The sequence below is a fragment of the Echinops telfairi genome, unplaced genomic scaffold (genome assembly GCF_000313985.2).
Source record: "Echinops telfairi isolate 266 unplaced genomic scaffold, ASM31398v2 ScPeMD7_9;HRSCAF=40, whole genome shotgun sequence".
In the NCBI taxonomy this organism is placed as follows: domain Eukaryota; kingdom Metazoa; phylum Chordata; class Mammalia; order Afrosoricida; family Tenrecidae; genus Echinops; species Echinops telfairi.
The window spans coordinates 3,880,393-3,895,159 of NW_022103906.1; the positions used below are offsets into that span (position 1 = coordinate 3,880,393).

At 41.8% G+C, this 14,767-nt stretch overlaps 1 protein-coding gene across 2 annotated transcripts in view; it reads left to right on the plus strand.

The window, feature by feature from the left end:
* The window catches only part of DLGAP2 (DLG associated protein 2), a 589,152-nt gene that overhangs the window by 491,753 nt on the left and 82,632 nt on the right, over nucleotides 1-14,767 (plus strand). For both annotated transcript variants that reach the window (XM_004707654.3, XM_045286735.1), the window contains one exon: nucleotides 12,395-12,614. In XM_004707654.3, coding sequence (XP_004707711.1) covers nucleotides 12,395-12,614 — 220 coding nt within the window. The remainder of the gene's footprint in view (nucleotides 1-12,394; nucleotides 12,615-14,767) is intronic.

Consider the following 14,767-nt stretch of genomic DNA (forward strand, 5'->3'; position numbering starts at 1 on the left):
GCCCTTCTCCTCAGTGGCTCTAATAACACCTGCTTCATCATATTGTGAGTACTGATGACAAAATAGAAGGAATGAAAGCAGCAGACTAACAAAATAAGTTTTCCTTGAAATTTAGAAATTCATTATATAAAACGCTCAACATACAGTCAGTTAAAAATTAGTGGCAGTATATAATTCTGACTACTACCAGTCCTTCTGGTTGTAGGTAATACTCCGTGTAGATAATACTCATCGGCCATGCTGTGGGCTAAAGATGAGGCGCTCTGATCCCATAAAGATCTGCAGGCCCCAAATCCCGCAGGGCAGCTCACCTGCATCAGCAAACCCGCCCCCCACAGCCCTGCCGAGCATGACACAAACACCAGCAACCATGTTCTCAGCACATTCGTGTATTTCAATTACTTCATGGAAGAAACCCTCCATTTTAGCCTTGAAACAGCACAGGATGGTTTGCGAGCACTTAATCATTTAAAACAGATTAACTGAAAGACAACAATACATTCTAACAACTTCTTTCCTTCTAACGTGGGGCTAGCTGCTGTCAAAACAAACGTCCTTCTTTTTTCTATTCATAGAACCTCGTTCACCAAAACATAACTTAAAAATCAGCAGATTTTTTGAAGGCTTAAAGCATGCCACCACAGGTGTTAGCAGTTTATAAACAGATTTAAAGTGATGTCACCACAGGTGTTAGCAGTTTCTTACTTTGTTTCACTTGCTTTTAACAAACAGCTTCCAATTAAATAGATATCATACCCCAAACCCAGCGCCATGGAGTCGGTTCTGACGCCCAGAGACTCTCCGGGAGAGACTCGAACTGGCCTATGTGGCTTCCCAGATGATCCATCTGTGGGAAGCAGACAGCCTCGTCTGTCTCCTGCAGGGTGCACGGTCACTCTGAAAAGCTGGCCTTCTGTTAGCCCCACCCATGGTCCCTACGCTCCCACGGCTCCTGAGATACCATGTATGCCTCTAAAAGTTCTCATCAAACCTTCAAAGGCCATCCTGTGACTAAGCAAAAGACATACTCTCAGCATTTTGCTCACAGGGACGCGAAATAGGGTCTACAAAAATACATCATTCCTCAGGTCCTTTTCCATCTGACCATGTTCAGCGTGATGAATAATTGCAAAGCAGGTAAGTTTGGTGTTTTTTATCTTTTTGGGGACTTTGGAATTTAGAATTCCCAGTCATGCCTATTGCTGAGTTCTAGAAAATAACATTAAATTGAACTCCATTTTCGACTCCAAAAATGCACTGTATACGGGTACTTACAATATCCTGGAGCCCTGGCATTGTGGGGGGTCAAACCACATCGATCAACTCCATCGAGGGATTCCATGTCAAACATCCCAACACGGGAGGGGAGAGGGCCCTTCCAAGTGGCAGAGGGTGATACAGCAACCGGTAACACCTCTGTGCTTCTGAGATACTTGCACTTGTGATGAAACTGTAAAACATTTTGTTCTTCATGTTTACCGCTCCTTTTTTTCCTCATGTGGAAAAATGAAATTGAGAATCTGAGATGGCGGCATAGAGAGTTGTTGCTTAGCGGGTACAGAGGCATTTCTGTTTGGGAGTCATGAAAAAGCAATAGAAATAGTGATGATTGTTGTGAATCTAATTACTGCCACCCAGGTGCCACCCAGGTGCATGCTAAAATTGACTAACATGGCAAATTGCATGTTCTATACTGTTTATTAATTTTAAAAATAAAAGAAACAAAGAAGGGGGATAGATGAAATAATGAATAAAAGCAAAGTCACTCTCATATGAGACATGCTGAACTTTGCTAAGTAAAGACTCCGAAGGCTACTTACAAAGGAAGGCCTGAAGATGAAGCAAGTTGCAAACGGTCACAAGGTAGAGGAAGCACCAGACATTGAGAAGGCACAGTTTACTCATAAAAGCTGACATTAGACATCCTTTTGTGAGGCCCATGGGTTCTTTGAGTCCTCTTCCTGAGAGGACAAACCATAGCTGCCTATCAGGGTAATTGGCAACCTACAGCTGTAGCCAGAAAGCCTGGCCTTTGCATTTTGACAACAGAGCAAGAGTGTTTGGGCTCTAGCCACCTTCAGTCTGCTGAGACCCCCTTGTGAATCTAGCACTCTGATTCTCAGCAGCTGCTGTGGCAACAAGAAAAGGAGGGAGGGGAAAAACATTCTTGTGAAAAAATTCTCCATTTCTCTTAATTTGAGCTTCAGAACTTCAACTTTGATTCCTTTTAGCACATAAACCTGGAAAGAAAGTGTGTTGTTGTTTTGGGCAATGGAGTCCGCTCCGATCCATGCATAATAGTCCTGCGCCATCCTCACAATCATTCCTCTGCCTGACCCCATGGATGCAGCCACTGTGGCGATTCACGTCATTGCCTCTCTTTTGTTTCCCTTCCACTCTATCAGACATGATGCCCTTCTCCAGGAGCTGGTCTCTCCTGACAAGATGTCCAGAGCGTGTAAGACAAAGTCTTGCCATCCCTGCTTCTAAGGAGCACTCTCACCTTAGTGCTTGTGATACAGATTATATTGTCCTTTAGCAGTCCAATGGTACTTTCAATATCTTCTCCAGCACCACAATTCAAATGCATCAATTCTTCAGTTTTCCTTAAGTAATGTCCAACTTTCACATGCAAATGATGCAGTGGAGAATCTCCTGGCTTAGGTCAGGTGCACCTTAGTCCTCAAAGTAACATCTCTGCTCTTCAACACTCTAAAGAGGTTTTTATGCAGAAGATTTACCCACTGCAATATGCCTTTCGATCTCTTGACTGCTGCTTCTATGAGCATTGATTGTGGATGCAAGCAAGACAAACTCCTGGACAACTTCAGCCTTGTCTCCATTTACCGTGATGTTACCTATTGGTCCAGTTATGAGGATTTGGCTCTTCTTCACATTGAGTTGTAATCCATACTAAAGGCTGCAATGGTTGATCTTCATCAGCAAGGGCTTCAATTCCCCCTCAATTTCAGCAAGCAAAGTTTAGTCATCTACAAACACTATCTTTAGTGTTCGTCACAGGTTGTTACTAAACCTTCTTCAAGCCTCGTGCCACATTATTCTTCATATAATCCAGCTTCTCTGATTAATTTGTATGGCACACAGATTGGACAACTAAGGTGAGAGGCTACAACCCTGGCACACACCCTTCTTGGCTTTAAACCATGCAGTATTCCCTTGTTCTGTCTGCACAACTGCTTCTTGCTATGCGTACAAGCTCCTCATGAACACAATGGAGTGTTCTGGAACTGTCATTCTTCTCAAGGTCACGCACTGTATATTAGAGTGTACACATCAACTATATGACTAAGACTTGCGTAGTCAAGGAAACAGAAGAAAACATCTTTCTGGTATTCTCTGCTTATAAGCAAGATTCACCTGACATCAATAATGATAGCCATTGTCCCACGTCCTCTTCTGAATCCAGCCTGAACTTCTGGCGATTCCCTCTCAATGTCTTGTTGCAATTCTTGTTGGATGATCTTAAGCAAAATTGTACTTGGGGGTAATGTCATTGTTGAAGTTTGAGCATTTTATCAGGTCACCTTTTTGGAATGAATACGAAGATGGGTCTTTTCCAGTCAGTTGGCCAAGTAACTATCTTCTAAATGTTCTGGTCTAGATGGGTGCCTCCAGTGCTTCATCAGCTTGCTGAAACTTTTCAATGGGCATTCCATTAATTCCTAGAGACTTGATTTTGGCTAATGTAGTCGGTGAAGTTTGAACTTCTTCCTTCAATACCATGGGTCTTTGCTCATATGCTACCTACAGAAGTGGTGGACTGTCGACTAGTTCCTCCTGTTCAGTGACTCTATAGATTCTTTCCATCTTCTCCTGATGCTTCCTACACCATTCATTATTTTACCCGTAGCATCGTTCAACTTCGAAACTTATAGCTTGACTTTTTTTTCTTGAGTTCTTTAAGTTTAAGATATGGTGAGCATGTTCTTCCCATTTGGTTTTCTAATTCTAGTTCTTTGTGCATCTCCTTGTCATATTCGGCTTTGCCTTATCAAGCTGCTTTTGAAGTTGTCTATTCAGCTCTTTGATCCCGTCCTGTCTTCCATTTGCTTTAGCTACTCTATGATTATGAACAAGATTCAGATTCTCTTCTGACCTCTACTTTGATCTTTTCTTTCTTTTTGCTTTCTTCGTGAATGATGTTTTTGATGTCCTCCCTCGGCTTATCAAGTCTTCTGTCATTAGTGTTCAATGCATCAAATATGTCTTTTGAGATGTTCTGGAAATTCAGATGGTTTAGACTCAAGGTGGTATTTGGGCTCTTGTGAACTTGTTTTAATGTCCTTTAGCTTCAACCTGAACTTACATCTGAGCAATTGATGGTCTGTTCCACAGTCATCACCTAGTCTGGTTTTGGCTGCTGATATTGAGCTTCTCCATCATGTTTCTCACAGATGTACTCGATTTGATTTCTTGGTATTCCATCTGGGGAAGTCCATGTGTAGATTCACCATTTGTGTTGTTTACAAAAAGTATTTACTATGAATAAATTGTTGGAAATCGTTAGAAAGAATGTTTACATATGTTTAATAATCTGGCTTACATAATGGAATGGTGCAAACATTGAACATTCAAATTCTCTCATGGAACTAGCACTGAAAGCTTGAAATGTATGAATGAAAAAGCAAATCTTTATTCACCAACCTATTGAATGAGACTTGTTCTTACCAATAAAATTTCTTAGCTGAGAGAATCTCACAGAAAGTGCTAGAGATTTCCATTAAATCTATGTGAGTCATAAACAGATGACTCAGAATGCTGGACACAGCTCCTCTGGATGCACAAGGTGTTTTTGGCTGGTGTTGTTTGGGCTACTTGGCCTTTCCCATAGGACCCCGATTTTCACAATTTGTCAGGATGTTGAATGGGACCTCATTCAACATTCTCTGAATGACCTCCCCTAAAATTTTAGAAAACACAGAATTTTCTCGTCTTTATTCATATTTTCTATTTTTAAATGTTTTAAACATTTCACATATAATGTTCATTGTTAAACATCTCCATTTAACTTTAAAATTTTAAATCATTTCACATATAATGTTCACTGTTAAATGTCTCTATTTAACTTTGTCTATACATAAAACAGGATACTACCTGGGTTTTTTATAGTCCTTAAATGAGCATAGAACCATAACATTTCTCATCTCCTTCAACATGATAAACAACAATATAATAATGATTACAATTTACTGATGCCTACCAAATTCTTGAAGCAGGCTTAGTGGCACACTGATTAAGCCCTCGGCTGCTTGGAGAAAGGCTGGCAGTTTGTACCCTCCCGCCACTCTACTGAAGAAGGTGTGGCAGTCGGCTTCCATAACTACTTAGGGCCCTGGAAGTCGGTGGAGCAGTTCTATTCAGTCCCGTGGAATTGGCTAAATGGCAATGGGTTTGGGAACCATATTCCTAGAACTGGGTTAGAGAGGCTAGGTTAAGTTCTGTATTCCTTAACAGCACAATAAGCTACAACTGTTATCCCCACTGACAGATGCACGCACTCAACAAGTATTAATTAGAGGTCCTAGCCTGTGCTTTGCTGGAAACTCAGGAATGTAGTAGAGTGAAACATAGCTTCTGATCTCAAGATGTTTTTCCTTAAAGCAACCCAGTGTGAAAAGTTACTATTTCATAGCCAATGCCACAATGGGGAGTCAAGCCCCTATCTAAAAATCCTAAAGTCAAGAACAGAGATGAACAAACTACATCTAGGAGCCATCTGTTCATCACAGCCCTCTGGGTACTGAGCAGCTTCTTTTGTGGTAGCTCATTCTTATTCCTAACAGTCCTGAAAACCAGGCCAGAGCAGGCACAGGGTGAGCCTGTCAGACAGTGGCGGGCCGGTGTTCCTGATGACAGGTACTACTTCATGGCCTTAATCTTCTCCAAGGAAGACAGAATATGTCATGCTTTTATGATATGAGGTACTGAGGTGTTCCAAAAGTTAATACTGCTCAGTTCTCAAATCTAGTACTTAGTTTCTTGGCTTCTATCTCTCAGAAAGAGGTAGAGATTCCATAGGGGAGTGAAAGAAGGTGGGAGAGAGAGAGCTATGTGATTGGACCTATTCAAGACATCTGCCTGGTCTCTCACTGCCCATTACAAATGGATATCTTATCACCTGCTCAAATTCTTACCATCACTCTATACACGCTGTACCTGATTTTCAGCGTTTCTATGACCTAATGCACCTCCCAGTTTAAACTGAAGGAATGCTACCTTGATACAGGCTAATTCACTCATCCTTGTTTATTTAAATCTTACAATGTTGTGACTCACAATTTTAACCAGTGTGTAAGCATCTGTGATCAGACGGATCTGACACTTCAGTGAGTGGAAAATGAAAATTGTTCTTGAGGCCAAATACAATATTTCAAGCTCGAGAAAGGCTCTTATCTTCCCTATGATAATGGCTGTTCACCTTTCCAGAGGCTCAGCCCAAACACATCTCCTGAGCTCACAGGGTCCAGGAGCAAAGAAGGTTTGCTTTGGTTTTGTTTCTGTTCGTTCAAAATTCTGAAAAGTCTGGCAGATTCCCAATTTGTATTTCCCCTGGGACAGATGCAAGAGTCTAGGACAAAGACAGAGGTTTGAGGAGCGCTGTTGGGTGTGAGGGGGTGCGTAACAGGAACACATTTCCTATCCCCATTATGAAAAAGATATTTGCCTGCCTCACAATTTCAGATCATCTCATTTTTTTACGCCTCAATGTGTTGTAAAAAAAACTCTTTTCATGGGACTGAAACCTCTTTCTTTTTTTAATTTGCCTTTTAAACATCATCTTCCATGATCTCCAAGAAATCCCCAAACCAAATAAACCAAACAGGTGCCCTGCCCATTCCCCTCAGGGAAACCCGTGTTCATAGAGTTCTCAGTAGTTGTGATATTTCGGAAGCAAATCCCCAGAAATTTCTTCGTAGGTTCCCCTGTGGGGGTTCAAACTGTCAAACTTCTGGTTAGTGGCCAAGCACATTAACTTCCAGGGACTCCCCAGGAAGGGCCCCCAGTAAGTTTATTTAGAGCACTTGGCTGCAACTAGACAGTTATCTTTATGACCTAGTAGCTTCCAACCTCAACATTTACAACTCTCTTACTTAGCTGCTCAATCTCAGAAGCAATTTAAGTCACAAAACAAAGTAAGATACTCACTGTAACAGCAAAGTCCTGGTGGTCATTTCTATCATTTACCCATTGGCTTACCACCCTCATGAGATAGCTTTAATGTATTTGCCATGGTTCTGGAACAGTGTAAAATCGTATCAAGTTTGCCAAGTCTCCTTCAAATGAGTTGAATATATCTGTTCTAAGATAACAGATCATTTCAAAGTTGTATTCCACTCTAGATTCATAAGTGATCCACTTCCAACCACTTTTTATTGGTTTGGAGAGAGGAGTAACCTTCCTCTCTGGACCCTCACTGGTAGGATTTGTAGTCGGGAGCATAGCTGAGAGGTCCTTGCTGAGAAGTCAGTCTTTTGAAGGGAGAAGGTTCACAGGATGTCTTCTTAAAGAAGAGAGGGCAGGTGGAGCCATGGCTTACCAGAAGAGTTTCCACCAAAACCTTCCATAGCCATGGCTCGTGACATCATTCATGTTTGCCTTTTCAAGCAACCTAACCTGCATTGTTGATGCAAATGTCATAAAAGGATCTAAGATGTTTGGTAAAATTGTACATAAGTGAAAGCTTCAATGGAAACAAGTGTATAATCCAAAATTTATGTCATGTTTTCATACCAGTCTGAGTGTTTCTGATGGAATTTACCCACTAGGTACAACATGTCTTCGTTCTCTAGTGCTGCCATAACAGAAATACCACAAGTAAACAATTTTAGCCAACGTTAATCTACCTGCTCGCAGTTTAGAAGGCTAGATGTCCAAATTCAGGGTACCAACTCTAGGGGAAGAATTTGGTGGTGTAGTGATCATGCATTGGGTTGCTAACTGCAAGGTTGGCACTTCAAAACCGCCAGCCACTCCAAGGGGACAGAGGAGGCTTTCTACTCCTGGAAGGATTTACAGTCTTGGAAACCCACAGGAGCCATTCTGCTCTGTCCTATGGGATTGCTGTGCAGTGCTTTGGAGTTTTTCCTTTTTTATTATTGCCTCTGGGCTATATCCTGGCCTCCTTTCAACAGCTGTGGATCCAGGGTTCTTTGGAGATCTCCATATGTCTTGGCATCAATGTTCCTGTGGGTCTGTGAGCTTTCTGATGCAGGGACTCCAAGTCCCTAAGACCAACTCCACTCCCGGCCCTTCTTTCTCCTTGGCTGTAGTAGGTTCTTCGCGCTCTCACTCACTTCTTTTCCTTTTATATCTAGTAAGACAAAAGGTAATGCAGACCACATCCTTACGTCATATCAGAGCCATGACCCGGCAAATTGCATCATTGTATTACATAACTATCTAAACACTGAGAATTGTGGCCCAGTCAGATTGAGCGTACTTACTGGAAATACAATTCCTTCCATGGGAATCCATGAAACTAGGAATGTCTTAATTCTGTTTGCCCTCAATTTGTATGATCCTATCCAAGATCAGAAATCCTCAAACCATTCAGATTTCAATCTCCCATTCATTTTTCTCTGGTCTTTTATGCTGACACAAGCTAAAGGCTCACTCAAACAAGTACTCACCCTTTCTCTCTTTCTCGCTCATTCTTTATTGCATTGGAGCTTGGCCAGTGGCCCTGTCCCCTAATTCGCCCCGGCGCCCTCCTCCATAATCTCTAGAATCAGTGACTGGGTTCTGCTCACTCAGCACTTCAGGATGAAAGCGATCATTTATATAGATATGTAGATATAGATATGTAAAACTATAGAAGTTCACAAGTGGTCTAAGAGTATAGAATTTTGCTTTCCTTTTATGAAAAAGAATCTGATTCTTTTATCTTGCTGACTCTCTGAACCATGATAGAAAAATAACTAATCTAGTTTTAGAAAAAACACATTTTTCAAAAAAATGTGTCTGCCAGAATAATTCATGGGTTTCAGAAAATTGTTAGTACTTCCCAGATCTTACTAAGGAGAACTCAAAAAGAAGAATAGAAGAAATAATAATTTCTTCCTTCTCAACTTACAGAGAGAGGGAGAGAGGATGAGGGGAGAGAGGAGGAAGGACGGAGAGAGTAAAAGAGGGAAGGGAAGAGGGAGGGAAGGGACGTGGCTGGGAGGAAGAGACCCAGATGGGAAGGAATTGGCCTTCAAATTTTAGAGGAGAGGCAAAACCAGAGCAGCAAACGCTTGCTTGAAGAACTGGCAGTGAGGGCTTTGGATGAAGGCCTACGTGGGATTTTGTGGAAGCCAGGAGGACACATCCAGCAGGAGCATCCGGGAAGAATCACCTCCTGGAGAAAGAGCCTTCTCCACGGAGCTGCTGAGGGGGTTAAGGAGGGAGCGAAGTTCAAAATGAGGAAAGAACTTTGCAGCAAAGAGAACGCTAGTTCAAATCATGAGGCACAGGAGACAAGGTTTGTAGTGGTGGGAGACTGCATTCTTTTTTTTTTATTATTAATCAATTTATTGGGGCTCATACAATTCATCACAATACATAGATCAATTGTGTAAAGCACATCTATACATTTGTTGCCCTCATTATTCCCAAAATTCGCTTTCCTCTTGGGTTCCCGGAATCAGCTCATTTTCCTTTTTTCCCCTCCCCCTCCCTTCCTCTTCCCCTCTCCCCCATGCACCCTTGATAATTTATAAATTATCATTGTATCTTATATTACACTGCCCGGCGTCTCCCTTCACCCACCCCTCTGCTGCCTGTCCCCTAGAGAGGAGGTTATATGTAGCTCCCTGTGATCAATTCCCCATTTCTACACCCCCTTTCCCTCCTGGTATCGCCACTGTCACCCCTGGTCCTGAGAGGTTCATCTGTCCTAGATTCCCTGCGTTTCCAATTCCCATCTACACCACTGTGCAACATCGGGTCTAACCAGGTCTGCAAGGCAAAACTGGGGTCATGGTAGTTGCGGGGAGGAAGTGTTTAAGAACTAGAGGAAGGTTGTGGGTTTCATTATTGCTATACTGTACCCTAAGTGACTCATCTCCCCACTACCCTTCTGCAAGGTATGTCCAGTTGTCTAGAGATGGGCATTGGGTCTCCATCACGTACCACCCTCATTGACGAGGATATGATACCCCCACACACACACACCTTTGGTGTTTAAAGCCTGGTCCCTTTGGCCCTTCCTGATCACACATGTTGGTGTGCTGCTTCCATGTGGGCTTTGTTGCCTCAGGGCTAGATGGCCACTTAAACAAGCCTTCAAGCCTTTAAGTCCCCAGATGCTATAGGTCTCAGTAGCTGGGCACCATCAGCCTTCTTCACCACACTTACTTATGCACACATTCGTCTTCAGCATTTATGTGGAGTAGGTGGTCACGGAATGATGGTTTTTGTTCTTTGGTGTCTGCTGCCTGTTCCCTTCAACACTTCGTGTTCGCACAGGCTCGTGTGCTTCTTCTCTGTGGACTTTGTTGTTTCCGAGCTAGATGGCCGCTTGTTTCTTTTTGTATGAATTGAGGCGGTGGCCCCAGTGAACCCATGTGGTGAGGAGTAAGTTCAGAGGCACGCCAGGGCGGGTCATGAGGGCCGAGCGTCGTAGCTGGAAGGCTGCGAATCAGGAAAAGATGCTCATGCAATGGGTGGAGACCATTAGAATTCTTGTGGTGAGGCAGAGAGGAGGGAAGAGGCGGTCATAGTGTGACAAAGAAGTGGAGATGGCTGAAGCAGAGAAGATTAAATGTTAAGGTTGACTTTAGCCGGATGGATTTAGAATGGAGTATCAACCCCGCTCCCCACCCCTCCACCCCCCACAAAAGCCCCAGGACCAACTGGATTTGTAGGATGAAGGAGCAGTGGCATGGAGCATGATTCCCAGGTTTCCCTATAAGCAAGAAGGAAGAGGCAAGGAGAAAGCCCACAGGGGAAATTCAACTGGTCACAGTGGGCCCTTCATAGATAGCCCGTGGCTGCTCCCCTTCGCCTGGTTGCTACTCTTTTCCTTCCACTCAGCTCTTGTTTGTCAATGTCATGAACACTTATCCACCTGTGTATATACCGGTTAATGTTTAAAATACACAACACACATGATAGATCTGTAATAGGTGAGTCATTAGGTGGCAGTTATTTATCGAAGTTCCCTTCATCCAAATTAAGTAAAACATTCACTGATTTCTGCCCACGGTGAATCCATGGGCCTCTTATGTGAATGTCTGGGAGCATCTATATGTCACCACCCCAGTTTCATTTTTCAGATTCTCTTTGCTTTTCTCGGCCTGTTCTCTACACCTTTGTCTATACAATATTTTGCTTTACTGGATTTCCATTTGAAAGTTTTAGATTTGACTCATGAAAAATCCCTAAGTGCCAGGAGAAAGTATGTCCTCCACAGGGCTGTCCACTCTGAGCAAAGAGCCTTCAACTCGCCTGGTGGTGGAAGCCACAGGTTCCTATAAACAGAATACCCCTCCCCTCCCCACAGACATCAGTCTGTGAATGCAGTTGGAGCTTTTGGGTTCTAAGGGTGACTGTGCTGATGCAGATGAAACATCAGGTTTGGAATTAAGCAATTTTTCTGCTAATCTACCAAATAAAAAAGCTATACTAATCTATGCTAGAAGAGGGGGAAATTATGGGATTGCGGTAGATTCCACGAATTGCATCCCACTTGGCTTTTCTCGTTTGGATTTAGATATGTGCTGCTGTAATACAGGAATTAGCCATGAGTTGGAGTCAGCTCAGCGGTGGCAGGTTTCGTCTTGCCTTTTGGTTTCGTGGTTGGTATTTGTTCCTGTTTTTGTGTTTTGTTTTCAGTCGTGGGAAGTATACTAGTTTATATGCCAAATGTTTTATTAGTTTGAACAAGCGGATTGTAACTTCTCACATCTTTTAAAATGACTGAAACAGCTTACATTTCTTAAATGTTTGTTTACATAGTCTCAAATTCCAGAGTTGTCTGTGTTGTAAATAGCTGGGAAAGTTAAGGGAATTCCAGCAAGGCAGGGAGAAGGGGGCAGTAAATCATATTGGGAACACTTACTTTGTGCTAGAGGCGTTCCTAAACGTGTAAGTGTACTACCTTTCTCAAATTTAGCTGTCAGTCGACCTGCCATATTTGTACGCTTTGTCCCGGTTCTATAGGTTTTCATCAGAATTTGAGAATTGGCTATTTATCACAGTGTTTTATAAGAAATTATCCAATAAACTATTCCCTGAGACAACAAATCCCTCAGTCTGATTTCAAATGAATTATTCAGAAGGTTTAAGATTGCACATGATTATGGCGACATAAATCTTAATCTCATGTTCTTTTGTAGCATGGTTAACACTGTCTGGACACTGGTATCAAATGTACTATTGATTGTTCTAGATGAGTGAAGCTGAGATCAATGGGCAGTTTGAATCGGTGTGTGAATCCGTCTTTAGTGAAGTTGAATCTCAGGCCATGGATGCCCTTGACCTCCCTGGATGTTTCCGAACAAGAAGTCACAGTTACCTTCGGGCTATTCAAGCTGGTTACTCCCAAGATGATGAATGTATTCCTGCAATGACGTCCTCCAACATCACCTCAACCATCAGGTCAACAGCAGGTAAAAGAATGCCCTTTCTGTCCTTCATCACAGAATACTTAGACGTGTATTTGAGTCTTTATCCTAGGGGAAGTAGGGTGCACCTGTATAACAGGTAAAATTTACTACCCAAACCTCTGATAGCTTTTGTAAATTTCATTTGTTATGTTATCATATTTTAAATGGTGTTTGAAAATACTTGTTTTATAGGTAAACTTTGTCTCCTAAAAAGTAATACAAAAATATTAAGGTTCTTTTAAATAGTCAAGTATAATTTTTGTAAAGTTTGTACAGGAAAGCATTTTTAAAGTGCTGAAATTTGAAAAGTAATGTTTCAAATAATAAAATTTAATTGATTTCAGTAAAATTCCAATCGACAAGTAACGACTCCCACTGTTGCATGATAAGCATATCTATAAATATAATTCATGGTTGCAAAGCATATCAATCATTAATGTAAATTCACTAATAATCATAAAGCTGAAGGATTCAATGTCACAATTCCCCTCAGTTCTCATGGAAAACCGAGCCCACTCATTGAAAATTTACCACCTAACCTAACTATCACTACCTAGTATTTTATTACACTATTATTATTTATATAATATATACATGGCCTTGAGAAATCCGTGAAATACAGCAAGCAATAAAATTGTTCCATGGTACGTATAAATGCTAAGAAGATAAGCTATGAAATATGGTAATGTCAAAAAATGAGGTGCTCTGAATATCATAAGACTAGGAAAGCTGCAGAAATACCAACGGCACTGTAAGGGGTAGTTTGGGGAAGAAATGGAATGCACTTTGTTTATGATCAGTTGCACTGGGAGTGGGCGAAGGGAACAAAGGGATGCTCAACAAGGAGTGTGTCATTATGGCCAGAAATAGCTCTCCGAGTGCTTGAATGCTGGAGTTAATAAGAGTTTTAAGAGAAGGCACATTCCAAGCTGCATTCAATGTGTAAAATACACACTATTGTTGCACTTGAAAGGACACTATTTAGTTAGATGATCTATAGTTAGGAGAGGAAACTATGGATTTAAACCTTATTCCACAATGTCCTATCTATAAGATTTTGACACTTGGTTGTCTTAGGTGTCCAAAAAAGAGTAGTAGCTATTAAAATTTTATTTAACACGTTTAAAGATTTTTTTTCTTACAAAGAAAGCTGCGTATGGACAGTCTTCTTTTTATGCTGTTTGGTGGCACCGCAAAGAGATCGCTGTGATACTGTCTAATCAGTCAACCTTGGGTTCTGCAGGAGGATGAGCACTGGGTCATGGCATGCTGTGGTTCAAAACACAGCTTTGTGGAAATGGAGAGCGCGGGTGTGATGGAGGCGCTTCAAGTGAAATATGCAAACCTGTGACTTCCATCCAGTAGTGACCTGGGGCCTGAGCTGACAATTAGCCTCTTAGATGAGCTATTTCCCTTGTTCCTTCTCCCCAGTGGCAGCTTGGACCCCTGCTCACGCACTGGCCCTCGGTGAAAAAGACCTGCGATATTAGAGCAAATTAGAAACTCAGGGTGGGAATGAGCTTTACAATCATGGCATTTTTAGAAAACACTTTAAAAGATCATTACTGATATATTCAACCAATATTGTTGAGTATCTATCATGAGCAAGTGCCAATTAAATATTTTATTGTCTTCGTAAATGCCTTGGAACAATAATTACCTAGTAGAAGATGGTTTTATTGTTTTTAGGATTGTCATTATAGAGAGAATAAAAATAAAACAGAGATTGTATGGAGAAAATGTAAGAACTAGTACTAAACTCAAATTAAAATTCTGATTTATGTGTGTATAATTTTTATCACCTACATTTAGTATTCCTAAAGTATGTGCATCAAATTAATATGAAAAGCAAGCTTATATCTTAGCTGGGTTCTCTACAAAGGCAGGATTATATCTGTAGAGTGGGTCACACATTTGCAGAAATGGTCAAGTTCCAAGTCCACAGGTCAGATGTTAGACTGCAGGTTTCTCATGAGCCACATCGTTGCTGGGGCTGATGAGCCCAAGATCAGCAGGGAGGTGACAGACTCCAGGGGCTGCAGAGGCAAACGAGTGAATCCAAGGTCAGCCAGTAAGGTGATAGGTCACGGGCGGCCCCAGGATTGGCAGGCAGTACGGAACATGATTGACTCTCTTTCAAAGAACAAGAGTCAGTG